Source organism: Oculina patagonica, chromosome 14 (assembly GCF_052425735.1).
Source record: "Oculina patagonica isolate OP01 chromosome 14, crgOcupat, whole genome shotgun sequence".
In the NCBI taxonomy this organism is placed as follows: domain Eukaryota; kingdom Metazoa; phylum Cnidaria; class Anthozoa; order Scleractinia; family Oculinidae; genus Oculina; species Oculina patagonica.
In genome coordinates this window covers 14515716-14541228 of record NC_135771.1, presented here as the reverse complement: position 1 = coordinate 14541228, position 25513 = coordinate 14515716, and the positions used below count along the sequence as shown (strand labels likewise).

At 39.3% G+C, this 25513-nt stretch overlaps 3 protein-coding genes across 4 annotated transcripts; 1 reads left to right on the top strand and 2 right to left on the bottom strand.

The window, feature by feature from the left end:
* Positions 1-1352: 1352 nt before the first annotated feature.
* Positions 1353-8652, bottom strand: LOC144638531 (solute carrier family 35 member E1-like). Of its 2 annotated transcripts, XM_078497725.1 has the most exons (7): positions 8331-8652; positions 6999-7003; positions 6335-6400; positions 5293-5430; positions 3017-3142; positions 2249-2491; positions 1353-1710 (listed from the first exon to the last, which is right to left on the bottom strand). In XM_078497725.1, exons 1-7 carry the CDS (start codon positions 8650-8652, stop codon positions 1603-1605), a joined length of 1008 nt encoding a protein of 335 aa, XP_078353851.1. In that variant the 3' UTR covers positions 1353-1602. The 2 variants fall into 2 exon arrangements, with proteins under 2 accessions (XP_078353851.1, XP_078353850.1); XM_078497724.1 differs by lacking the exon at positions 6999-7003 and having other exon boundaries at positions 8331-8505.
* A 136-nt stretch (positions 8653-8788) lies between these two features.
* On the top strand, positions 8789-16657 carry LOC144637787 (N-sulfoglucosamine sulfohydrolase-like). Its single transcript, XM_078496867.1, has 4 exons — positions 8789-9073; positions 12158-12309; positions 13473-13656; positions 14828-16657. Exons 1-4 carry the CDS (start codon positions 8806-8808, stop codon positions 15760-15762), a joined length of 1539 nt encoding a protein of 512 aa, XP_078352993.1. The 5' UTR covers positions 8789-8805; the 3' UTR covers positions 15763-16657.
* A 6775-nt stretch (positions 16658-23432) lies between these two features.
* On the bottom strand, positions 23433-25136 carry LOC144638578 (forkhead box protein D5-B-like). The gene has a single exon (XM_078497768.1). It carries the CDS (start codon positions 24954-24956, stop codon positions 24096-24098), a length of 861 nt encoding a protein of 286 aa, XP_078353894.1. The 5' UTR covers positions 24957-25136; the 3' UTR covers positions 23433-24095.
* Positions 25137-25513: the final 377 nt, after the last annotated feature.

The window sequence follows — 25513 nt, the reverse complement described above, 5'->3', positions numbered from 1 at the left end:
GGTTGTGAAAACTGAATAGCGCTACGACCCCTGCGAGCACGAGCCATCAATGACGCAACTCACGTGGAAAAATAATACAAAGTGAGATTGCTTTACGTTACTGGACACTTATTTAGAAAAAATGCGGAGGTCAGCACTTCATTCATCGAATTACCATGAGGTTGCTCGAAGAGCCTTTGATTTACTTTCGCATTTCTGTACAGGTAAAAAACAACAACAGGAAAACCGTTTTTTGTGGTTTATTTATCACCTTAAAATTCAATTTTTTACCACCACGTCGGCGCCAGCGACGTTTATAACAATTTAAAAGCGCTGCTTACACAGCGACTCTTATTATTCTATTCCTGGCATTTGTCCTGCCTAAAATTACTATTTTGTAGTAATCTGAGTAATATATATTAATGTATGTCCATTAAATATACAGTTAATGATGAGCCGTATTACAATAGAAAATAGTTTTTTCTTTTTTTCCACTGGAGTGATTTAAAATAATTTGAAACGAGTCTCTTGAAAAAAAAACTGGGTTTGGTGAGAAGCACAACTAAATAAAACCGACAAATTGGAAATAAATTAAAATTAGTAAATATCGCTCTTTTAGCTGCTTTGAAAATAAGATCAAGATAAATAAAATTCCCAGTTAGAGGCCTTAATTATGGACATGTCCGCGCTATTTTTTGGCAGTTTTAAGTTAATAACATCTCTAAATACCGTATTTACTCGAATAAGGACTGCATTTGAGGTAAAAAAGTTGCCGCATTCCCGATGCGGCGCTTATTCGAGTAATTCCGTATACCTAAAAGCCACTACAAAGCAACTCGAAAACAGCACTGAAAATTTCTTTTTGTCAAAAGCAATGCTCTTCAGTTTAAAATGATTATATTTCACAGCTCATTAAGTTCTCTCTCCAGAATTCTTGCAATACGTAGTTCTATTGTGAACGCCCTGTTTGCGATTATAGTGCAAGAGACAGATGGTGACGAGTCTGTTAGCTACCGTAAAGTTTCCGACCAAATAAAAATATGGCGTTAAATTAAAAGTAAAGATTTCTTTGTGGTGTCCAACTTTTAAATAAGCGCCGCATTTGAGGGGCAAATATTTAATAAGTAAATACAGTACCACAGTTTGTCTCAAGTACTTCATACAAAACACGGCCCGGTCAAGTAGATACAAAGCAGAAAGACTTGATGGATCTTTTCCCTTTGAATCCTTGTTTGTTTCTTGGAATCGCATCTCATACTTTCCTGCGTCCTGGTGTATGTTCGTGCCGTTTATATAAGAAATGAAGGTGTCCAGTCACTTCAAATTACCCAACTCGCCTGTTTTGGCAATTATAAAGTTCATCACTATTAAAAGCTGTTAGTCATCATGTTTGTATTGACATGATCGGGTAGCAAATTCCTATCACCCGCCCCACTGCATTTGCTATAGCATAGCAAGGAGAAGTTAATACTTTATCACTGCTAGATTCGAACAGAGGTACGCAGGCTCTGCCGCGGCAGTCTGGTATTCACGGGTAATTCCTTGCTGGCATGGTGCGATCTCCTGATGTAACTCTCATAGGTAATTTCCCCACTGGTTATCAATGTCCTTGTCTAATATTAATTATACAAGGTGATAGTGTCTGTGATTGTTCGTGACATTGTTAACATGATGTGCGTGTTTGGTATGTACTGGCAGTTCTTGCTTTCTTCTGTTCTCTTCATATTTTGCCTGTTAATTAAACAAAAATAAGATTTTTATATATGTACTCTCCGATACACAAAAAGAACGGGTATAAACAGCGCATATATAGAATGCAAACAACGATGTTGTTTGGCTGTATTTTGGGCGATGCTCCTAGGTATTTGGACAAAATGAAAACCAGCCTCAGTAACTGAAGTGATAATTTAGAAGTGAACACTGCAAATACTAACAAGCAACCACATGTCGTTAATACAAAGTTGCAAATTTTCTTACAAAAAACACTTTTGCAAAAATTTAAAGCGGCAAAAAAAAACAAAGATGTTACATAGGGCAGGATTGTTGTCTTTCACGCGCGTTAACGTAAAAGCCTGATTAGGTATAGACTGGGAGATGATCATTTGATGCTGTAGTCTGTTTGCAAAAAATAAAAGGCAAAGGATTTGAACGAGCGGAACGTGAAGTATCTATAAAAAAGGCTGGAGAAACTTTAGATGCGAATGATGATGATAGCTGTAGGCGAAGTGTTAACAACAGACAGCGAAAACAAGATATGTGTTGCACTCACCTTATTATAAAGAAAGACTCCAAAGATGGCGACAAACATTCCCAGCACATTGTAAACACCAACAGGATTACGCAGGAATATCACAGACACTGTTATAACGACAATCCTCTTTGTTGCCGAGGCAACCGCATAACTCAGAGGCGCGACTATTGATAAAACTGTAAATGCTACCATATTCTGTGCAAAATTTAAAAATCCGTTGATTGTTAGGATCACCAACAGCCATAAAATATCCTGGTCGCCCTGAAATAAAGACAAACAGATGTGAGAAAATGCTGATGATGAAAAAATTCCTACCCCTCCCACAAAACACATCCCAGCTCCTTCTACAGAGCATATCCCTTCCCCTTTCACTGAAGGTTTTTTTGTGTTTGTCAGTACATCTGATTAATTAAGAATTTTGAATACCAGTACCTCACATGTCAACGACCTTCATTCAATGCTTCTAGAAGGATTTGCGTGAAGCAAAGAAAGTCAGTGAAACTTTTTTTGATGGCGAAGGCTGTTTCAAAAGACAAATTTCGTAAAAGCGGAATTTCCAAAGGAGGTCAAACTAAAAAAAAAGTCCGATGGGAGCAGGTGTAGAGATATTTTCTGGAACAACACATTGTGGTTGCAGAACAGAAAGTTTATTTTTACACAGAGTGCAAGGGACAAGTTACTGGGGTGTCTCAGGAAGAAGAGCATGGAATAAAAAACTCTCAAAGTAAAAGGGTCTATTCTTAAAATGATACTGAAATCTAATAAACATGATGGAAAGACACTCACTAATTCAAGTTCAATGATAATCCTTCGCAAATCATACAGTGCCCAGACTGGCACTAACATAGCAGATGCTATACTTGCCATCAGCAACAATAAACGTAAATGATTAAGTTGCAAGTCTCTCATTGCCTGCAAAATAGAAAAATAAACAAGGTTAGGGGACAGGCCTTTATATCCTTACAAATTTGTCAGCTAGCATGTTGGTGGAAACATGATATAGCAGTCCTCACTACTGAGATGAAAAAAACTGCATCTGAAAGAAAGATAAATTTAGAAAGTAATTCACCATTATTATTTTGGTACCGGTATTTAGCATCCTTTTTCTTTTGCTACTTTCTGAGGGTCACAACTTTCGGGGCATGGGGTGGTCACCACTTTTGAGTAGCTAGAACATGTACCATACGTGGGCTGATACATCTTAATATCAAAGATCTCTACAGTATGGGGCCCTCGACCGCGGTCAAACGACAGAAATATGCAAAAAATAAGAAAAGTACTGCAAAGATAAGGTTTTAATTTTCACATATTATTATTATTATTATTATTATTATTATTATTATTATTATATTACTAAAAAAGTTCTACGTGTTTGAAAATAGCGATTTGCGGACTTGTCGGCGCCATTTGTCAAAGCACTTTGGTACGGATGCGGAACATTTAAAAAGTAAAAACACTCGTTTACCTGAGGAAATGGGATTATGCTTACACTCAGCAACTATTTTTATCTATCCTTGCTCATACTAACACTTAAATACGAACAAAAAACGCCGAAATGGAAAGAAAAGCTGCCTGAGACGTTTGACCGTGGTGAAATGGGGGCCAGTTCTCGGCCGGGTCCAGTTCTCGGCCACTTTGTGTTCAACGCGTTTTTTCACGCCACAGTTATAAGTTTTTTCCTTCAAACGATAGACTGATTCTTGTGATCTTAGTATCTTGCGTTTGATCTTTCAACTCGCTATAGAAAGCTCACACGTCGAGTTTATGTGAAGGTAGGTGAATTTGTTTTTTTCGAAAACTTGGTTGTTTACGGCTCCTTAAAATTCATGGATGTAGTTAAGGGCCCACTGACGTATATATTTGGACCCGTTGCTAGGGACATTCACGGTTATATAGTTTTAGCAATTTTTCTTGTTTAGTGTGAGCCCCTACCAAACGAGCTGATTTTTGGCATATAAAACTTAGAATAATTCAGCATTCTGCCTAAGTTAACTTTTTGTTGAACTGCTGTATATTTTGGTCTTAATTTACTTCGAAATTTTTTCTTGCGACTTTTGCGTATTTGCCAGTTCTCTGCCACCCTGCTCGCTATCACAGTTTAGTGCTTTTGTTTTAATATAATTTCATCTGCTGCAGCAATAATGAAAGAAATAAATGTTTTAAAAATAAAGTTCAGTTAAATATCTAAGTTTTGAGCTGACTTTTGTCTTTTCTATTATTTCTACAACACCTAACTCTTTCAAGACCTTTTCACTGCAAAATAAACCATCTAAATGCATTGGTCACACAACGTAGTTCTGCGGGTTTGCCAGACCCTGCACATAGGCAAGCAACTAGGCGCGTTAAAAACCTTCTTTTCCAAAGTAAAACAAATTCTCATAAAATAATTTGGGATCGACATAACATAAATAAGTTTAGAGAGTGATTTTATGACTGTAGAAATTAATTGAGCCTTTTTATACAGAATATTACGCACAAGCTTTTTGGTGGGCGAAAACTGGGTCCGGGTGGCCGAGAACTGGGCCCACAAACGAAGCTTTTATTTTTATTATTGCTCAGGCAAATTAATTATTGACCGGTCGATAGCTTAACAACAAAAAGCTGAATAATGTAGTTAGCTCTGGGCGGCATTTCAAGTTCTTGCGGTTCCTCTGAGGTAAGAAATACAAGTTTACGTCAAAAGTGGCTGAGAACTGGGCCCCATACTGTACCGACTATTTTAAGCAAATGAAAGATCATCGCAGTAATGTACTCAGTTGAGAAAAGCAGGCCTGAAAAAAAAAATAAAAAAAAATTTAGGCTTGAACGGGAATCGAACCCATGACCTCTGCGGTATCGCAGAGGTCATGGGTTCGATTCCCGTTCAAGCCTGAATTTTTTTTTCAGGCTTGCTTTTCTCAACTGCTTAATTAAGTTGAGTACATTACTGTGATGATCTTTCATTTGCTTAAAATGTATATCCGCAGTACAAATATTTGAATTTCATATATTCATTTCATATCTTCTCCATCCACGGGTATGAAGAGAAGGTATGGTCGGAGTATAAGAGTACATGTACTTACCTTTTTTGTAAAAATATTCTGTAAAGAAAAGGTTAAAGTTGCTAACAAGGCACTAAGAAGTCCAACTACGTCAAAAGATAATTCAGTGGCAGTAGCAATCATTACTCCACCAACAACAGGAATTAAGGAACAATAAACCTGAAAAATACCAAATGAGATGTTAGAACTACACAGGCATGTACAACTGAAGATTAGACGATTAAAACTTGGTGATCATTCCAACTCAGTGGACTATATATATTGGTTATTCGATAATTTGTACAATTATTCTTCCTAATCTTAAAATCATTCACTTTAGTATCATCTACATTATATCATATTAATTCATTTTTAAAACAAATTTGTCCTAAGTATTCATCCCAGGGGGGGGGGGGGGTACTCAGGATTTCAAGTGACTGGAATGATGGAATGGGGGCTAAAATCAAGACCCAAAAAAATCCCTAGGACTTTCCACATAACCCCCAAAAAATCCCTAGATCAATAATTGACCCCTCAAAAGTCAACAGCAAAACACGTTTGTTTGTAACTTTATTCGCAGAACTAAGCAGCCAAGGCACTACCATGAATTTTTAGATTGTTTTTAATACTCAAAAACATCCCTACTTAAATAAATAAAAAAATTTGCCAAATTTTCCTACCCAAAAAAATCCTAGAATTGAAAATTTCAAGCCCAAAAAAACCCTTTGATCATTCATCACTTGAAATCCCAAGTACCCCCCTCCCTGGCCATGGGTATTCATGAGGGTTATACATTATTGTTGTGGTTTACATTTATTTTTCAATTGGTTTAAAATTTTTCAACCCAGTTGCTGGATATTGTAATATCTAGAGAACGATTGCATGCTGGGAAACATTGCATGCTGGGGAAAGTAGATAGGACCACAAGGGAAACATCATGGCGAATATCTGTTCTGTGTATTTTTTTCATTGTCTCACATTCATTATCATAATGATTAGTCTGTTCAAAACAAAAGGAAACATGTTCACTAGTACTGGTCAAAGTGTAATGTAGAAAAACATTTGCTACATGTATTGAACCCACCTCTGTTGATTGTGTCTCTCCTAAAATTGTTCTTGAGAGAATAACTGTAAAAACTGGCATCGTTGCCTACAAACATAAAATAATGTTATATTGATTTTGTAGGTACTATATCTTTGAAACGTTACACCAAAAAACTTTTCCAACTACTTTTGCCATGATTAAAATATTTGCTACCAAGACGAAAAGCACATGGAGTGGGAGAGAATCCCCAGTCTCTGAGGTTATATAGACTGTTCACAGTCCCCTATTTTTTCATGAAGTGAAATGAAGAGAACAATTGTTGTGTTTGACAGGCTGCCATCTTGGTTCCTGAACACAAGCAAAAACTAGGGAGAGTGCATTTTCCGGTGGGTAGGCACAGTATAAACACCCCGCACCCCTACCCACGGGCTTTTTGCACTCTCCCCAGTTTTTGCTTGCATTTAGGAACCAAGACGGCAGCCTCTCGAATGTTACAATTGATCTCTACAACTTCATGGATAAATAGGGGACTGAGAACAGTCTACAGATAATATGTCTGCTTGACTCACACCACATACTGGTAACTTAATCAGTTTATAGGGTACTGGAAACTTAACAATAAAATTAAATATTTAAAAGAAATAATTCAGTGTACCATTACTTGAAAATAACCATTAATATGCAAAGAACGCCAATCACTCACCTTTACTTGGATGTGGTGCACAATGCAAAAAGAAAAAAAAAACATATATGAGTACCATGAAACTGTTAACAAGTCAAAAGTCCAGTCAATTTCTTCTTTTATTGTGGTTGATTCTCATATAATTACCCTGAGTGTTTGCAACCACCGAGACAATTGGAGACAATCCAAACAATTGAGAGCAACAAAATAAAGGGGTTACCATATACATAAATGTAATTACCCCGATCATCTGGTATGAGCAAAGCATGCAGTCAGGGTCTAGGCCCAACAACAATCTGTTGGCACGAGATTCAACAGTGGCAGCCTTGGATGAAGGAGCAAACGTTGCAATGACCTCCTATCTTCTTATTATTGCCATTTTACCGTGAAGAAGGGAAAGAGAAGCTAGACAGGAATGTAGATTTTGGATTCACGGAATATTTAAAAAACGAGAAGAGTGTGGATCATACCATTTCTCTTATAGCTTTCTGATAACAATTATTAAATAGTTATTTTATGGGAGGGGTGGTGGCCAAATGGTTGGTGCACCGGACTCCGGATTAAGCAGTCTGGGTTCAAGGCCTGGCTGGGAGCATTGTGTAGTGTTCTTGGGCAAGAAACTTTACTCCCATAGTGCCTCTCTCCAACCAGGTGTAAAAATGGGTACCAGGGACATAATGCTGGAAGGTACCCTGTGATGTAATAGCATCCCATCCAGGGGAGAGTAGACATATTCCTAGCCGCTTAATATTACAAAAACCAGGATAAGCTCCGACAGGTACATATATGGGCCACTTTTTATAGTCGTTTATTTTTATATACTTCTATTTGTGGATTTCTTCGATGAAGAAGGCCTGGTTAAACTCTACGGTTTTGGCAGCCATGTTGGGCGTGAGGTCCCCAGCATTAAATTTACCAGCACCCATTTATACACCTTGGTGGAGATAGACACTGTGAGAGTGATGCCTTGCCCATAAACACAACACAACAATGACCTTGGTCAGGGTTCAAACCCGGACTGCTTGTTCCAGAGTCCAGTACGCTAACCATTAGGCCACTGCACCTCTCACATCTTGTGAGGAGAATCTTTACATTTCTGGTTTAAAGATTTCTCTTCCCCCACAGAGCCTCAAATGTACCATAAGTTATAACGACCCCCCCCCCCCCCCTTTTCTATTTTTTTATGTACAAGGCAAATATATCAACTGGGCAAAGTTTTAGAAAAAAATCATTAACTAGTACTCTTTTTCGATAGAATCACCACAAGTTTCGGATATGGTGGTTTTAGCTGTAATAAGCAGGAACTAGAGAAAGAAAAATAAACTATGAACGCGAAAATTAAAACCAACCTACCTGTATGAGAGTAAGAAACAGGTACTTTCCATATACTGACATGTGCTGTAATCGCCGCAAAAGCCTTTCCAAAGGAAAGAGGTAAGATCAGGTTGATAAGACTTGATTTGGGTAACGATTTCATCGGAGGGACGTTCCAAATACGAAGTGTTGGCGACAAAAATAACGCTGTTGATACCACTTGAACCATTGCTACGGTGACAGGAAAAGGGAAATCTGTAAGTATCTTCTTCCCAATGACACTGTTTGTTGAGCTGATCGTGTACCACAGCGAACACAGTAAAATTATTCGAAACGCTTCGGTACGAAATCCCACAGCCATGTTTCTCTCGTCTTCAGTACATGCCGGTTTGCATTGATTGCTCGCATGCGACACGTCATTGCCATGCAACCACGCTTCCGGTTGCGCAAGGGACTTTGTTTACTTCCGGTAATCGTAGACCGTCCCGTTCGTTCGCAGGCTGGTAAATCAAAGATGGCCGTAGATAAGGTGATTGCTGTGCGGTCACTTCTTTTGTTATTAACATTGGTCTCGATAACATTTTCCAAATCAGAAAATCCTGATAAACGAAGAAATGTTTTGGTTTTGATTGGAGACGATGTTGGTTTCGAAACCCAGGTGTACAATAACACGGTTTGCAGAACTCCAAACATAAACGCTTTGGCAAAACGCAGTGTGACTTTCAGAAACGCCTTCACATCCGTCAGTAGCTGTTCCCCTAGCAGGTCATCCATCTTAACAGGTAAGAAAATACGTTTTGCAAACGAAATAACAGCTAGAGACTGTCTGCACTGACTATCGACTGACTTTGCATGTTGAAAATCAGCTATGAAGACAAACAGCTGTTTTATACACATACGTTTATAGTCTTATAACCCCGGGGTGTCTGTTCGCTGCAAAGGTCATCGTGCACGCATTAGGTTATAAGACCTGAAATGATCCATAAAACTGAAGTCCACTATACTAAGCTTATAGACCAAATTCACGGTAGCCGCCATGATGATTTCTTATCATAATGCAAATTAGCCACGTTGTCTGTCAGTATGAGCATAAACCAAAAAGCATTTCAGATGCCCTTTCTCGGAGAATCGGCTCTTCTAATGTAAATCTACTAAGAGGGTCCAAACTAGGTTGAGCGGGATGCAAGGTCCCCTGTTTTATGAGTCAAATAAGGTCATGAGTCGATGAGTCAAGGTGATTTTTAGGTGGCAATTTTTAGGCGATAACGTCAGTCAAGCCAAGATGTCAGGGGCAGTGGGGGGAATTTGTACCACTTTCTGTTGCGATCGACCGATCAAGAGAGCCGAATGGGACTAAGAACGCACTATAGGAATAAATGTTACGTGTGAATGGAGATCAAGTTAACAAGAAATCGCCGCAAAAAACACGGAAGCAAAACACTTTTGGAAAGTTAGAAAGGCCTGATGCAAAGTATAATTGAAAGACACAAATAACATATGAGGAGTTGACTGCCAGTGCCACATAGACTCCACCCCCATCAGTGCCACAGACTCCACCCCCATCAGTGCCACACAGACTCCACCCCCATCAGTGCCACAGACTCCACCCCTATCAGTGCCACAGACTCCACCCCCATCAGCGCCACATGGACTCCACCCTCATCAGTGCCACAAAGACTCCACCCCCATCAGTGTCACATAGACTCTTCTCCTCAAAGACTCCACCCCCATCAGTGCTACAAAGACTCCACCCCCATCAGTGCCACGTAGACTCCACCCTCATCAGTGCCACATAGACTCCACCCCCATCAGTGCGACATAGACTCCACCCCCAACAGTGCCACAAAGACTCCACCCCCATCAGTGCCACATAGACTCCACCCCCATCAGTGCCACAAAGACTCCACCCCCATCAGTGCCACAAAGACTCCACCCCCCATCAGTGCCACAAAGACTCCACCCCCATCAGTGCCACAAAGACTCCACCCCCAACAGTGCCACAAAGACTCCACCCCCATCAGTGCCACATAGACTCCACCCCCATCAGTGCCACATAGACTCCACCCCCATCAGTGCGACATAGACTCCACCCCCATCAGTGCCACATAGACTCCACCCCCATCAGTGCGACATAGACTCCACCCTCATCAGTGCCACAAAGACTCCACCCCCATCAGTGCCACATACTCTTCTCCCCTCCCCCCCATTAGTGCTAACAAAGACTCCACCCCCATCAGTGCCACGTAGACTCCACCCTCATCAGTGCGACATAGACTCCACCCCCATCAGTGCGACATAGACTCCACCCCCAACAGTGCCACAAAGACTCCACCCCCAACAGTGCCACAAAGACTCCACCCCCATCAGTGCCACAAAGACTCCACCCCCAACAGTGCCACAAAGACTCCACCCCCATCAGTGCCACATAGACTCCACCCCCATCAGTGCCACAGACTCCACCCCCATCAGTGTCACAGACTCCACCCCCATCAGTGCCACATAGACTCCACCCCCATCAGTGCCACAACTCCACCCCCATCGTGCCACCTCCACCCCCATCTCCACAACTCCACCCTCTCTCCCCCTCCACCCCCATCTCCACTCTCCACTCCCCTCCCCCCCTACTCCCCCTCCACACTCCCCCTCCCCTCCCCCCCCACCTCCCCCCCCCACACTCCACCCCATACTCCTCTCCCCTCCCACATCCCACCCCTCCACCTCCACCCCCATCCCCACTCCACCCCCATCATCCACATACTCCACCCTCTCACCCCAAAACTCCACCCCCATCATCCACATACTCCACTCCACAAAACCCCCCCCCCCCCCCCCCCTGCCAACTCCCCCCATCGTGCCACACTCCACCCCATCAGTGCCAATCCCCATCAGTGCCACACTCCCCCCATCGTGCCATCCCCCATCTTTTTCTATTCCTCCCTCCACTCTCTCTCCCTCCACCTCCCCTCTCCATTCCCTTATCCCAACCATCACACATTTCCTCTTTTCCTCCTTCTCCACCATCACTCCCATCATCTTTTTCATTTTTTTTTTGGTTGTTTTCTTTTTTGGTGTGACTAACTCCCCCATCAGTGCAATAGACTCTCCCATCAGTGCCACATAGACTCCACCCCCATCAGAGCCACATAGACTCCACCCCCATCAGTGCGACATAGACTCCACCCCCATCAGTGCAACATAGACTCCACCCCCATCAGTGCCACATAGACTCCACCCCCATCAGTGCCACAAAGACTCCACCCCCATCAGTGCCACAAAGACTCCACCCCCATCAAGTGCCACATAGAGTCTTGAGATAGGATAATCCCAAATCCAAATAAAAGGCTAACCGCAAGGTACCTAAACTAACTGTAGGCTAACCGGAGTGCTATTTAGGCTAGCCAAAGTGCTATTTAGGCTAACCAATGTGCTATTTAGGCTAACCGAAATGGCTCGCATGGCTCGCTGGCTCGCATGGCTCGCTGGCTCGCAGATTATCCAGACCCTAGAGTCTTTCCTTATCAGTGTAAAATAGAGTTAATTTGTTGTTTTGTTATTGCAATCAAAAGGATTTATAATAAAAGTAAAAGGCTGGGGTACATTTTCTTAATGAGGGTGTGACCCTTTGGGGGACTTTGATTCATAACTCAACATTCTCTCATCCTTGCCAAGGAGAATCTTCAATTCAAGTTTATTCACATGCAGTATCCCCCAGGTTAATTGGTGGTCTACTCCTGCGCCATGGAAGTTGGTGAATTTTATGTGCATTATCACAAAAAATTGGGTGCTTAACACCAGAGGAGTTATTTAAGCCATTTTGTTAAGGTCAAAAACCTAAGAACTGCTTGAAATAATGTGTTTGACACCAGGTCTTCCCCAACATCAGAATGGTATGTATGGCCTTCATCATACATTCCATCACTTCAACTCCTTTGATGCAGTCAGGAGCCTTCCTTTGGTGTTACAGAAGGAAAATGTGCGAACTGGAATCATTGGCAAGAAACATGTAGGACCTGAATCAGTGAGTATAGTATCTTAATTATATTATAAAACAAATATTGTGTTGTATAATTTGCAAATCAATGAATATGGTTGGTTCTGCAGATATTTCCCGATAGGCCATGCTCATGGATGTTGTCCTTGATGGGAAAGTTATTTTTGAAGTTTAGTTAAAACTTCCTTAACTTTTGGTATTTGACTGCTATTACACTGCAAAACAGTCTCATTTTCTCTTGGCTAAACAGTTTGCTTGATGCACAAATTTGGGGATGGCACACATATTGCAAGTGAGCAGGAGAGGAAGATAAGAAGAAAGATTTAACCATCTCCCACCATTCCCCCCTAAAAGAGCACTTTACCCCCAAATCTTTTTGGCTAAAACAATTATTGTGCTTTGTCAAGTTTTTCTGCGCAAAAAATGTTTTGATTTGGTTAAATCCTTGATTTTTTGAGGTTGAATGTCGTTTGGTTCACAACTCTCTACATCACATTTGGTTAGTGTTTTTCCATCTACTGCCTGCACTTATAATGACCACCCTGGGTTTGAGGCAAACAATGCTTGCAGAAATTATATAGCTGTAGTTCGTAGCATGATTTGCAGGACTAGTACTTAGTATTTAACCAGTGTACAAGTTTTCCTGTTTCTTGTGTGGCAGACGAATGGCATTCAGTGTGTGACAATGAATGTAGAGTACATATTTCCTGCAGAGGAATATGTAGCTGTAGCTCTTTGCACTCATTGCAGGCCTACTATTTAGCATTGTTGGCATGCATAAAGTTCCGTAGGCCATGTGGCTGTAAAATTGTTTACAAACTTTGCATGGTATATTAAGGATGGGTATAAGGTATTGTTTAAAAAAAAAACGTTTACATCTTCAAGCCGCCATGTAGTTTACATTTTACTATACATGTATCTCAAAGTTAAACCGAACAACCCTGCAAAGGTGGAAAATGACCTAATTGATATTCTCACTAGTGAGGATATCAAAAACATGCCACTATGGTCCTGGGTGTATGTATTGTTACATGTAAGTAGAATAATTACAAACCCATGAAATAGTTTAGATCTCCAATGCTGATTATAAACTAAATCACAAACAATCATAGATCAGATTTTACTAAATAAATGTTAATCAACTATTTGTAATCCTACATTCATTTTTCTTCTGATTCTTTCTTATTCAGGTTTATCCATTTGAATTTTCATACACAGAACTGAACTGTAATCTTCTTCAGTGTGGCCGTAATATCACTCACATGAAAGACCTTGCTCGCAAGTTCTTTCAAGGATCACAGAATGACTCCCGGCCATTCTTGTTGTATATTGGATTCTTTGATGCGCATCGCTGTGGAATAACACAGAAATATGGTGAGTTTTATAAACAATAAATTCTTGGACAGGTTTTCAGAACCTGATATAGGCTGCAGAAATAGTTAAGGTTGAAATTATCACCCCAGTAAAGGTGATCTGATATCTAAGCAAGTCAATACTACTGGAGTGTGTTCTGTTGAATAATTAATGTGTATGATAAAATTATTCCAACATTATAACAACTAAGAAGTAATTGGCAAACATTTTTGAAAGCTTGAGAACTAGGTTGAAGCTAGGAGAATGTTACTGAAAAGAACTGAATCAGATACTTTAATTATTTGTTAAAATCCTGTAATTTATATGTGCAGTAATTACCATAATCAAAATACTTTGGATTACACTGCACACTGACGTTACATCTCTTGAATGACATGAATACCGTGAACGCGAACCTTGCTTTCTTGGGCAAACTGGCTTATAGAAAGTTCATTTCCTAGTACTAGGAAACTAATTGCAGAAGCACCCAGCAAGGGAATCTGAAAGTGGCAGTGGCATTTTTGTTTCAACTTGTAACATTATTCAGTGCTGAAAAATGTTACTTTTGAATCGAACTGAAGGGTCAGTCAATCACGTTGGCGAAACCAGACTTTTTTTTTATCTCATTGGAGATACAGTAGAATCCTGATTTCTTGAACCCTCGGTTTCACGACTCCCGATTTCTCGAACCAATTCTCGTTTTTCATTGGATTGTACTTCTCTGTAATTTTACCCCCAACTTCTCAAAGCAATTTTTGTTTCCCCTGGAGATTCAAGAAATCAGTACATCTAGGAACTGGAAGTATATTACAAAATGGCAACAATTACGTGCATTTCAAATTAAAAGATATGATTTCGTTTTCCGTTGAAACTACTTACAGTAATTGTCAATATGCACTGTATTTCATGACGATAAAAACCTTCAGTGAAAGGTCTGGGGTTTTTCTTCATTTTTTTAAAAATTACATAACAGCGAGTAATTGTGCATGACCTGTTCGGCCAAACAGTTAAAGGAAAAGTTGTGCAAGAACGTGTTACTCTTTCAAACCATGGTCCCGATTTGCTGAATATCCGTGCAACTTTTTTTCCTTTTTTCTTGGACTAATTTGAGTGTTTCTTCATAACTTCTTCCTGCTTGCGAAAAAGCTACAGGCGTCTTGCATGGTTTCAATAAACATCTGTCTTGTTGTAGGAGAATTTTGTGAGAAGTTTGGAAATGGTGAGCCAGGTATGGGGCTAATACCAGATTGGAAACCACTACACTACTCCCCTGAGGAGGTTATGGTGCCATATTTTATACAGGACACGCCAGCAGCGCGGCAAGAGATTGCTAACCAGTACACGTCTGTCAGCCGTCTTGATCAGGGAATAGGGCTGATACTAAAAGAACTTCGCCAGGCAGGCTTTGAAGAGAACACGCTGGTTATTTTTAGCTCTGATAATGGGATCCCTTTTCCTGGTGCAAAGACCAACTTATATCACCCTGGTATGGCTGAGCCCTATCTTGTCTCGTCTCCTTATGCCCCTGAACGCTGGGGTCACCTAAGTGACGCTATGGTAAGCCTACTGGATATAGTGCCTACTGTACTGGATTGGTTTAAAATTGATTACCCCTCTTACAAGTTGTTTGGGCCCAAACATGTGAAGCTGACTGGTAAATCTGTATTACCAGTGTTACATCAAGAACCACAGTCAGGATGGGATACAGCTTTTGCCAGTCACAACTTACACGAAGCCACAATGTACTATCCAATGAGGGTATTGCAGAAGAAAAATTTCAAACTTGTTCACAACCTTGCTTACAAAATGCCGTATCCCATTGCCGTGGATATTTTTACATCCTACACATATCAGGACCTTTTGAATCGCACACGAGAGGGGAGACCCACGGGATGGTTTCGTACACTAAAGCAGTATTATTACCGAACACAGTGGGAACTGTATGACTTGAGTGCTGACCCTGAAGAGCTGGCAAACCTGATTGACAAACCGGCTTATCAGGAAGTGGTGAAAGAGCTACGTGATAAGCTGTTGGCTTGGCAAAAGACAACAGATGATCATTGGATTTGCACCCCGGGAGGGGTCCTGGTGGGAGAAGTTTGTCAGTCTATGGATAATGACCTGTGATGGACGTCTTTTCTCAAAAACCCTCGCACTTTGTAATAATTTTAATCTTCTTGATATTTATTGATTGCAAACATTAGAATAAATAGAACTGCGATATTCTCAGAATCTCTCGAAGTTTAACTTTTAGTGTGTATCTTAAACTGTAATTAATTAATAACAAATACCATGCAAATTGATTTTGTCAAGTTTAATATTCCTCGCCAAAGTATAATTCCAAGTAAGAAATTATGCAAGGCGGCAACTGGTGTTCTTATTTTTTGGCAAATCGTAATCCTGTCGTTAGATCCGCGCAATACGTGAAAGAGAAAATTAACATGTACCGGAAGTAAACCTTTTTGCTAGTTGATACGTATCTATAATTAATTCGAAAAAATTAATGTATATACATATCTATAGTTAATATATATCACATAAGTCCTGAAAATGGGTCCGCCTAGGTTAGTTTCTCTCAACATGTGACATTGACCTTAACGAATGAGTATTGTATTCTGTGCTGAATTACGGTTTGTCTGGTTTCAATTAGACTGATTTCTACTGTAAAGATTTCGAAACCATTTGGTAACTTTCTTATTGTTAAGATCTAGTTGACTGGATCTGAGGGATTGAGTAGTATAGTGGGAATTGCGCTTTCAATGTAGTGGGACTATAAAATTACTTTCAATTTTTTTTTAGTTTCTTTGAAAGGATCCCCGCCCTTGTTAGTTCCTTCGGAGTGAGTCTGATCCTTCTAATTTGAACATTACAGTTTATTTTATATGTATCGGTAGGGTTCTTTTACGTAGCAGATATTATACATTTTATAGGAGGTAGATTTTACAATACGCTAATTTTACAGTCAGTGAGATGTAATAAAGAGGTATTACTATGTTATACAGATAATTTTTTAATTGTCACAGTGTTAGTAAGTATTATATTTAGTCTTCATTTAACGAGCCACGTAGCACTTAGAAATGTAAAGTTAAAACATTAAATTACACAACTTCATTTAAACCGAACAAGTTAACAACGGTTGATCCATGATACGATAGTTGACGATACAATTCGATGAAATTAGAAAAAAAGACAAGACCTGGGCAAAATATTATTTTCCAGACTTATGCACCTTAGATCAGTACAAACAAGTGCAACCAGCACAAACGAGGCAAAGCGAGGCATTAGGAGCAGACGGGAACAAAACTCTACCAGGTCCACCCCCGCATGGAGTACAGTCTGCGATCGATGCAGTCTGCATCCTGACACCTTGTTGTAGAAATGAATATTCTTGGCTCCAGTCTTCTTCGAGAATGGAACAAGGCATAATTGGGGCGTCACGTGACCCTACACCTGATGCACTGACGTCGGAATGTGATGTTAGGTGTAAGTCTCGATATGACGTCAGAGTGACGTCATATGACGTGTCACGGCTGACTTCCTGCTCAACTGCGGAGTGTTTTCTAAAGCGTTTCTTTCGTCTCATAAAACTTCCTCCTTCAAACATGTGCGTGCTTTCTGGATGAAGGCTCCATAAGTGTCCTTTACTCGGGTTCGTCGGATCCCGAAACGTCTTCACGAAACAGTCGTTAAGAGAGAGATTGTGGCGGATTGAGTTTTTCCATCCTTTCGCTGGACAGTTACCGCCGTAATACGAAAACCGTTTCTGGATGTACTCGATGATGCCACTTAACGTTTGGCGGCGATTGGGCGATTCTAAAATGGCCATTACTATCAGAGATATATACGAGTATGGAGGTTTACCCTTCTTCTTTTCACATATATCCACTGACCCGTCCAAATAGTCAAGCCTGGCTTTGGTTCTTCCCCGCCTCATGGCTTCCTTTATAGCGACCGGCTTCTCTGGAAACTCGGGCGTCATCTTCGATCAAGATTGTATCTTGAGTTATCTCAGGGAACGCACCACAATGTTTTGACTCAAGCAGAACTCTGCTTAAATAAGTTGCTTAATTTCGGATTGATTTCAAAGAACTGGCTGATCATTCTCCGTTATAACACCGCCGGTAATCCCCCAGTCTCTGTTTTCACAATAAATGGTAATTAAAGGTAAATGAAAAAGTCGAGAAAGTGTGAAGCACTACCTTTGCCGCAACAGTTATTTCAAAGAATGCAATAAAACCATGAGAAAAAGCTCGCTTCAAGCACCCTGCTCAATCATATTGGCATATACAGTAGTTTATTAACAAATTATTTTAACAATGTTGTATAATTTATTTTTCACCTGGATATAATTTCCAAGAGTCATAAACGTTTTATTTCCCCTCACAACGTTAGGAGTTTGTCAGGCAGATCGGTTAAGAGAATAAGGAAAATCATCAACTGTGGGAGGGGAGGCGGATTTTAATTTCTTGATGTACCACCATATTCGAAAGCTAACATTAAAAGGAATATATAGTAATCTGCAATGAGGATTAATACTCAGACCTGAAATGAGAAGAGTTCATGAAAAGCTGCGACCAGACTGGAAAGGTACTTCAAATTAAATTTAACATATTGCTATTATTTACCATATTGATGAGAAGTAATTTATATTGTAATATTCTGCCGCAGAAACCCTTTTCAAAATGGTTTTTATTGTTGTTTAAATGAAAGTTTAACTAAAAAAAGACGCTCAAACAACCCATTAATTGCCATTTTATTCCATATTAAAATGAGCATCATATTTATCGGCCTGCTTTAGCTTCATGACATTAGCGTAATATTTAAAGAGAACGATAAAAAAAAACAGATCGAGTCTGAGCTACGAAAGCTCTACAGAAGCATTGGTGGTTTACACAAAATGCGATTAATCACACTTTCCCGTCCTAATCAGTGAGCGAAACCCGCAAATTTCGTATGAAAATTGTAACAGTTTGTTAACTCAAAATTTAAGGGGGATAAATGTAACTTACAATTCGTGGTGTAAAGTATTGAGGCGACAATCAAATTTATTTAAATTAATATTTTCTCAGTTTGAATGCTTTGGAATAAAACGAAGAAGGCACTCTCTGCGTAAAAAAAATATAAACTGGTCATTTTTACCCTTGCTTTTGTTAAGATTTCCTAAAGATATGTTAAAACCTTTGCCCATATATGAAAACAGCGAGATCCCTTCAGCCTGTAGCTCAAAAAATCAATTTGAACGTGTCTTTTGAGTAGAATGTGTTTTATGAAAAGTACAGACATGTAATTGCAGTTACCGTTGTAACAAAAGAAACCTTTGTTTAACGCAAACATTTTTATATATTTTCAGGATATGATAATTCTTGGGAAGACGTAAGCTGTGAAAAAAAATTAATTACTTTTGTTCGGTAGAATTTCGTTGGTTAAACGATAAAGCGATGAAAAGTGAGAAAGAAAATAGAAGTGATTTTTATTTCACTGATGAGTACCTACTGAATCAGTTTGACAGTATTTTATTTGTATTTAGGCCGATACAAAAGCAGTACATATTAAATGATTATCTATGCAAACAACTCACCGCTTCTATGTACACAAAAGTAAAATAAAGATAAACAGATGCTAGGGTCTCGAGCAGTCTTTTGTCATAACTGTGTCAAGTTATCAATATTTTATCTGTTCACGCTTCCTACATGTGCAACGTTTCGCTGCATTAATTTTTCCTTTCTTAAATTTACTACCAAATTGCTTGCTTCAAGTTTTAAAAATGGGATTACAGACAATTGACTATTTAAATTGAGTGGTTTACACTTTTTGCGTTAAATAATATAACGTTTAAGCATTTATTAGCTTTTATTTATAAGGAGTTAGCTAATCTTTGTCGTGGGAAATTAATTGTGAGACACTTGTGTTCCTTTGCAAACGTTTTTATTTTAGTTTTCAAAACAAAAGCATATCTCAGTTGAATTCAACATAACAGGGTGTGTTTAGGACTAAGTAGCTTTTTATCACTGTTTTATGTCTAGTAAGTGAATGAAAACAAGTCTTCATTTAGATAACAACATGAAAAATAAATAAAAGTACATTCAGACAAATGTAAACTCCCGAACAAGCCAATGTAGGAAGAAAAGTTCTACCAAATGTACGAGCGCCAGTAAACAAGGGTCGTCATTAAATGACCTTATTGTTTGAATGTTTCAATGAATACGCGTAAAGGACATCTTTTGTCGTCTACTGTACACAGAGCGTCAAAGCTTCAAGTGGATAATAAAATTGTCAACCACAAGATGAATAAATGTTTTGTTCGACCGGCATCATGAAGTGCTTTTTGGGGGCATTTTGTATCGAAAAAAGCCAATTATTTGACCAACAAAACCAAGATGCTTTTTTTAGAACCAACAAAAGGCTGCTTTGGACTGACAGTGATGTTTTTGACCAACGTACTGCTTATTTTTAGCCATCAAAATTATACTTTGGGAAGGACAGTATGTTACATTTTAAACCGTCAAAAGCCATATTTTAGGACGACATGCTACGTTTTTGGACCAACAATCTCTAACGCCTCATGCATAAATAGTAAAATACAAATGTTAATCATCGAGGAGGAAATCTGCGGATTATCTTTCGCATCTTTGGTAATGTTATTGTCCAGTCACTCAAACAGGTCCTTTTTTTAGTTTTAGTACTGGGAACTAACCCAGTTTGGTTTTATATATTTTTGTTATGGTAAGAATTCTTTTGTAGATTTCTACCGACGTTTCTTTAAACTGTATTGACTTATGCTAAAAAAAATTCGCATAGAAATATTCAATAAGATTAAGTCTGGACAACTAAAAACTGCAAACGGTATTCGGAATATATAGTAATAACTGATGCGAGTGCGGCCATACTGCTGAAAAAACCTGTGAGACAGGCGAGGAAAGACAAAATTTATGTATGGGTTATTTGCAAAAAGCCACGCGGGTGAATTTTGCGTGTGTGTCAGAGTTTAGGGTGCAATGTGCCAAAGGTGTAGCGCCCGCAAGCAAGCAACGACGTACAGCGTACAGTATACTCGAAGTGTGCAAACGAACGTACATAGATCATGACGTGGTGTAACTGTCATATGTAGACTTTTGAGTCGTGTGTGTCTGGCGTGCGTTTACGACTTTTACGGGTCCTTTACGCAGTTAAAGAAGCAAAGTACAAACTACAGGGTCAAGCAATGCTGAATTGACGAACTGTTTTCGGTTGTAACTGTCGGTGATTGTCCGTCTCAATATTGAAACTTTTATTTGGAATAATTTTAAGAGGTGGAAATGAGTATTCGCTTTATACCGCCTTCGTTTCGCCCAATGTTTGAACATACGAACGAAGGATGATAACTATCGTTTATAATTTCAATTTATAATATCAAGGAATTATTAAGAAGACAGGGAATGAGAACAAAGAACAGTGTCAATTGTGGTATATTGACTTGGTTTAACACCAAAGTGCATTAAATGAACTGTGCGGTAATCAGTTAGGAAAATTTGAATTTTGAACAAGACATCGAATTGGAATTTTAAAAATTGTTGAGATGCTGTGGGATTAAGACATACGCTATACATTATACGAAAAATGTTCATGTAGAACAAGCACGGGTGATTGAATAGTAGAATTTTTTGTCAGAACATCCTGCGTAAAGAAGTCTTAAAATACGAGCAAGCAAGCATTGTGATTTTGTCGAACGCGAGCATAGGTTGGGCCTTTTTCTAAGTTTGATATTTGGCTTGGAGAGAAATATCATCTACACTTCTGGAAAGAGTGTGAGTTTGCACAGAGTGAAGATAGTTCGCCATTTTTACCCCAGACTTTTTGTGTGTACAAAACGTTCGTGAACACAGCAAAACTTTCAATCTTCTGTATTAGCTCATATTTCTTTAAGAGTTTGCCATTTTATGGTGTTCTTTCCAGCAGAGCATTAATTTGTTCTTCTTTATGAACTGAAGGCCATAAGCGCAAAAACGAAAACAATTGCTTTGCAAGTTAGAGTAAAGAGATAAGCACAGGTATTTTGACGCCCGATCTGCTGGACAAGGAAAAATTAAGTGTCGGTGATTATTGGCCCATATTGGGTGGCAAGAAAAACACCGAACCCGTATCTTCGAGGTGAACATTTTACCATAAAGGTTCGAAAGTAGCAACCCGTAAATTTTAGATAACGACGCTCCAACAGAAGCAAACTCAAACGCAACTTGTTATGGAGAACAAGCAATAGAACAAAACAACAAACAAACGACAAGCTGTACCGAACTAATCTGGTGTTTGTATTAGATAAGCCTTATTCCAAAGGAAATATTGAATATTACTATTCTAATGCGGTATAACTTTTTTTCAAAACGATTTCTCCTTTTAACACGCACTCAATCTTCTTCGTACTCTTGGGCACATAAGGTGATTTCTCCTTTATACTCTACATATATTCAAAACATTTTCATTAATGTTTATTAACATGCACTGGCCGGCATAAGGTGCGCCTTTTTGGCAAAATAGCGACCTCCAGAAAGTTGTGACCCTTTCAAAGTAGCTACAGGGAAAGGCTGCAGAACTTAATGGTAATTCAATTGAGGAGTTTTGTTCAAAACTTTTCGGGAAAATAATTTTTGGGAATAATAACTGATGAGTTTGTGAGGGGGACTTTGTACTTTTACTGGATTGGAATTTTCCATAAAATTGATATAGCATAAACACAGGACTGAGTGATGACTACAGAAAAGTCCTTTGTTCGTGCGACATGACATAATATCTCTGCGTGTAATATTTATGCAATCTTTTGATCGCTTTTATACGGTAAGAACTGTTTTTGTTACCAAAACGAACAGCGCCAATTCAAAAACAACTTCGAAAGGTAAACACTCCGACTTAACAATTAAAACATCTGAAATAATAACATGAAACAATGCAATACTCAAACGTTTTCTTTGTATGTCTTCTCAAAAGAGAAAACTAAGGATTCAAAGTTATTTGTTGTTGTAGTTTATGGTTGTTTTTAGCACCGTAGGGTCTACACAAAAGCAGTTCGTGTGAAAACGTACAATCGACAGCAGATGTTAAGTGTAGGTCTTCCTTTACCCCTGCAGTCTTCTTAAAACCGCCAAGTTCCTGAAATGTATATATTTTCTTTTCCTGATGTTTTCATCGATTAAAGAAATTTCCCAAATTCATCGAGCTTAATACAGTCTTCGTACTTCCTCGAGATTATATCGAAGAGAGACATTTAAATAGATAAGCGCTGCCAAACTGAGCCTCTAAACTAGTTTGTTTTGGACTTGCCCCAACCCCAAATCGTTCGAAAACTTAATTAGCAATTTTGCAATTCTTCTTTTCTTTAATTTTCTTTAATATTGAAATACAAATGTCAAGTATCAAACGTGCTAGATATTGATGAGTAAATGAATGTTTGTAATTGCTGCTTTGTGAGCTTTCAATTTTGCTTTTCGGCAGCTTTGCGTAATTGCAACATGAATTGGTTACTTACATATTAAAGCTGATAGCGATAATGCTGAGTGACTAATGACTTTTTTTGTTTACATTTGATGTTCGTCAAATGATAAATGGTTAAATTTAAGGTTTGGCAAACATCTGTAGTGGCAGCATTCATTTCTATACTTCGATGCGTTTTTATTACAAAAACTTGGCCACAGAGGAAAAATAACAAATAGATTGAAATGAGAAGGTAATTTGCGTTTCGTGGGCGATATACGTAAGAAATTCTAAAGCGTTTGGATATGAATAAAAGCTCAAACGTCTTCCCTTCAAAGATTCACTTTATTTTTCAGTTAACCATCCTTCGAGGAACTTATCGTATTGTTTCACAATCAGTCCATATTTACACAATTTACTTATTTCTGGACGGCTGGACGGTTAAAATTACAATTTATCTATAATATTTTCCTACAAACAGAAACGTACTTTCGCAACGGCATCCTAAATGAACAAAACTCTATTCGTTCAGTTCAATGTCTTGGTCATCAAACGGATAGAGTATCCATTTGCGGGCTTTGTTCTGTAGCAGTTTCATTTTAGCTTTAAAAACCGTTTCATTCGCCATACATTATATGCGAACTTTCTTGATTTATCTCTACAAATAGTACTTAGAAAATGTGAAATTCATCTTACAGGAGAAGAAACAAGCCAACTTAATTTACTTTTCCTATTACGAACGCCATGCACTAGTAGCAAAAATGTGTCAATAAAATCTCGTCAAACTAATACATCATAACGAAGTTTGATAATTTTCGCTAGAGTTCACTATTTCGGCAATTCTAGAATAACTTCAGTATTAAACGACAAGCCTTTTGCTTTAACTGAATCTATATATAACTAAATTGCAAATCGCTGCCCTTTAGTAAGGGAAGTTTGGCAAATGAGAAGAGGTTGCACTCTAAACAAATGCTATATCGTCTAGGTTATTCAGAAATGAGTGTTACATTGTTCATTTCTTACCGTTTAGCAGCCATTTGACTGCAGTAGGTACAGTAGGAAGTCGGCGATACAATACAAGGCCTGATTGTGCTGCCGTAAGTAGATCGCACAGACGAGCAACATGACAATGGTGGACTCCCTTTGCTGGTCGGGGCTGGGTATTCTTCGGTGTCCGAGCCAATGATACTCGCGATTGAGAACTTTACAGGTCGTTCTCTTTCTCGCACAGCCGGTTCGCTTGGTCTGGTCAAAGCGGGCGGCAGACATGCCAAGTACCTTGGGACAGGAAAGTGAGAGTACAGCGGAGGACGCCAGCTTGAAGAATCCACACAGTTCCAGTAGTACTGAAAGCCAAAGGCACCAACAGCTCCGTCTGGTGGTCGCGGCCTCTTGAATCTCTTCCTCCGTCTCAGAAAGCTGCCGTTATCAAACATTCCCTCGCTGGCTGGGTCGAGTGTCCAATAGTTGCCTTTGCCTGGATTTCCCGGCTCACGGGGCATCTTCATGAAGCAGTCGTTGAGAGACAGGTTGTGTCTGATTGAGTTCTGCCACGATGGAAACTTTTCGCGGTAGTACGGAAAACGACGCTTGATGAAGTCGCAGATTTCGCTGAGAGTGAGTTTTCTTTGGGGCGATTGCAGAATAGCCATTGTAATCAGAGCGATATAGGAATAGGGCGGTTTTGACATGGAAGTTTGCCTTCGGTTATCATTTGTCGAGTCCTGCTGGCATGTGTTAGGATCTTGTTTTGTTTCTTCTTCTTCTGACTCTTTATCCATGAAGACGTCTTCTTCTTCGTCATCGCTTTTTGTTGTTTTAAAACTCTGTATTGCTATTTTTTCCTCGTCTTCGTGTTTGTGATTTTCTTGGAAAGCCATTGTGGCGCTCAACCCGCTGCACGGAGTGTTGTGCAGCACGCACTGATCTTCAGACACTGAGTGGGTTTACTCTGCGGAAGGTGGCGAAGGAATGATGTGTTTTCAGTCGGCAAAAGTTGTTTGAATAAGTCAAGATACACGGAGACCACCCACCTGAGTTATAACCACTTATAACAACTGCTCTCCCTGGGGCTATCGGCGATTTATTCACACATTAGCATCAAAAAGGTTTACTCTGCTACATCCTATCTAATAATTACCTCATTAAGGTGGTGTTCTTTGTAATTAGGCCGTATAAAAACTTTCTCTTTGGTCGGTAAACTTAAACAGGAAGAAAACGACACTGATTATCAGTCGCTCGTGTGCGCTTGTGTTTTCAAGGCACAGAGATATTTTGTTAAACGAAAAAAGTGGAATTAAAATCTTCTGAAGTTTTTTTGCCGGTTCTCTGTAATGCTCGCCCACTTGTTTAGAATTCTTGCCTTGGTGTCAAATTTACGCAAACAAATTTTATAAGGCGAGCCCAAATCTATTTCAAATTATTCACAGATGTCTTG

Excerpts from the sequence above, each read along its gene's own strand:
- LOC144638531 (XM_078497725.1), bottom strand. The coding sequence starts at position 8,652 with ATGGCTGTGGGATTTCGTACCGAAGCGTTTCGAATAATTTTACTGTGT. Across the intron at positions 5,431-6,334 it reads GAGAGACACAATCAACAGAG|GTTTATTGTTCCTTAATTCC; the intron begins GTGGGTTCAATA and ends GGTATTTTTCAG. Across the intron at positions 3,143-5,292 it reads AGAATATTTTTACAAAAAAG|GCAATGAGAGACTTGCAACT; the intron begins GTAAGTACATGT and ends TCTATTTTGCAG.
- LOC144637787 (XM_078496867.1), top strand. The coding sequence starts at position 8,806 with ATGGCCGTAGATAAGGTGATTGCTGTGCGGTCACTTCTTTTGTTATTA. Across the intron at positions 12,310-13,472 it reads AACATGTAGGACCTGAATCA|GTTTATCCATTTGAATTTTC; the intron begins GTGAGTATAGTA and ends TTTCTTATTCAG. Across the intron at positions 13,657-14,827 it reads TGGAATAACACAGAAATATG|GAGAATTTTGTGAGAAGTTT; the intron begins GTGAGTTTTATA and ends GTCTTGTTGTAG.
- LOC144638578 (XM_078497768.1), bottom strand. The coding sequence starts at position 24,956 with ATGGCTTTCCAAGAAAATCACAAACACGAAGACGAGGAAAAAATAGCA.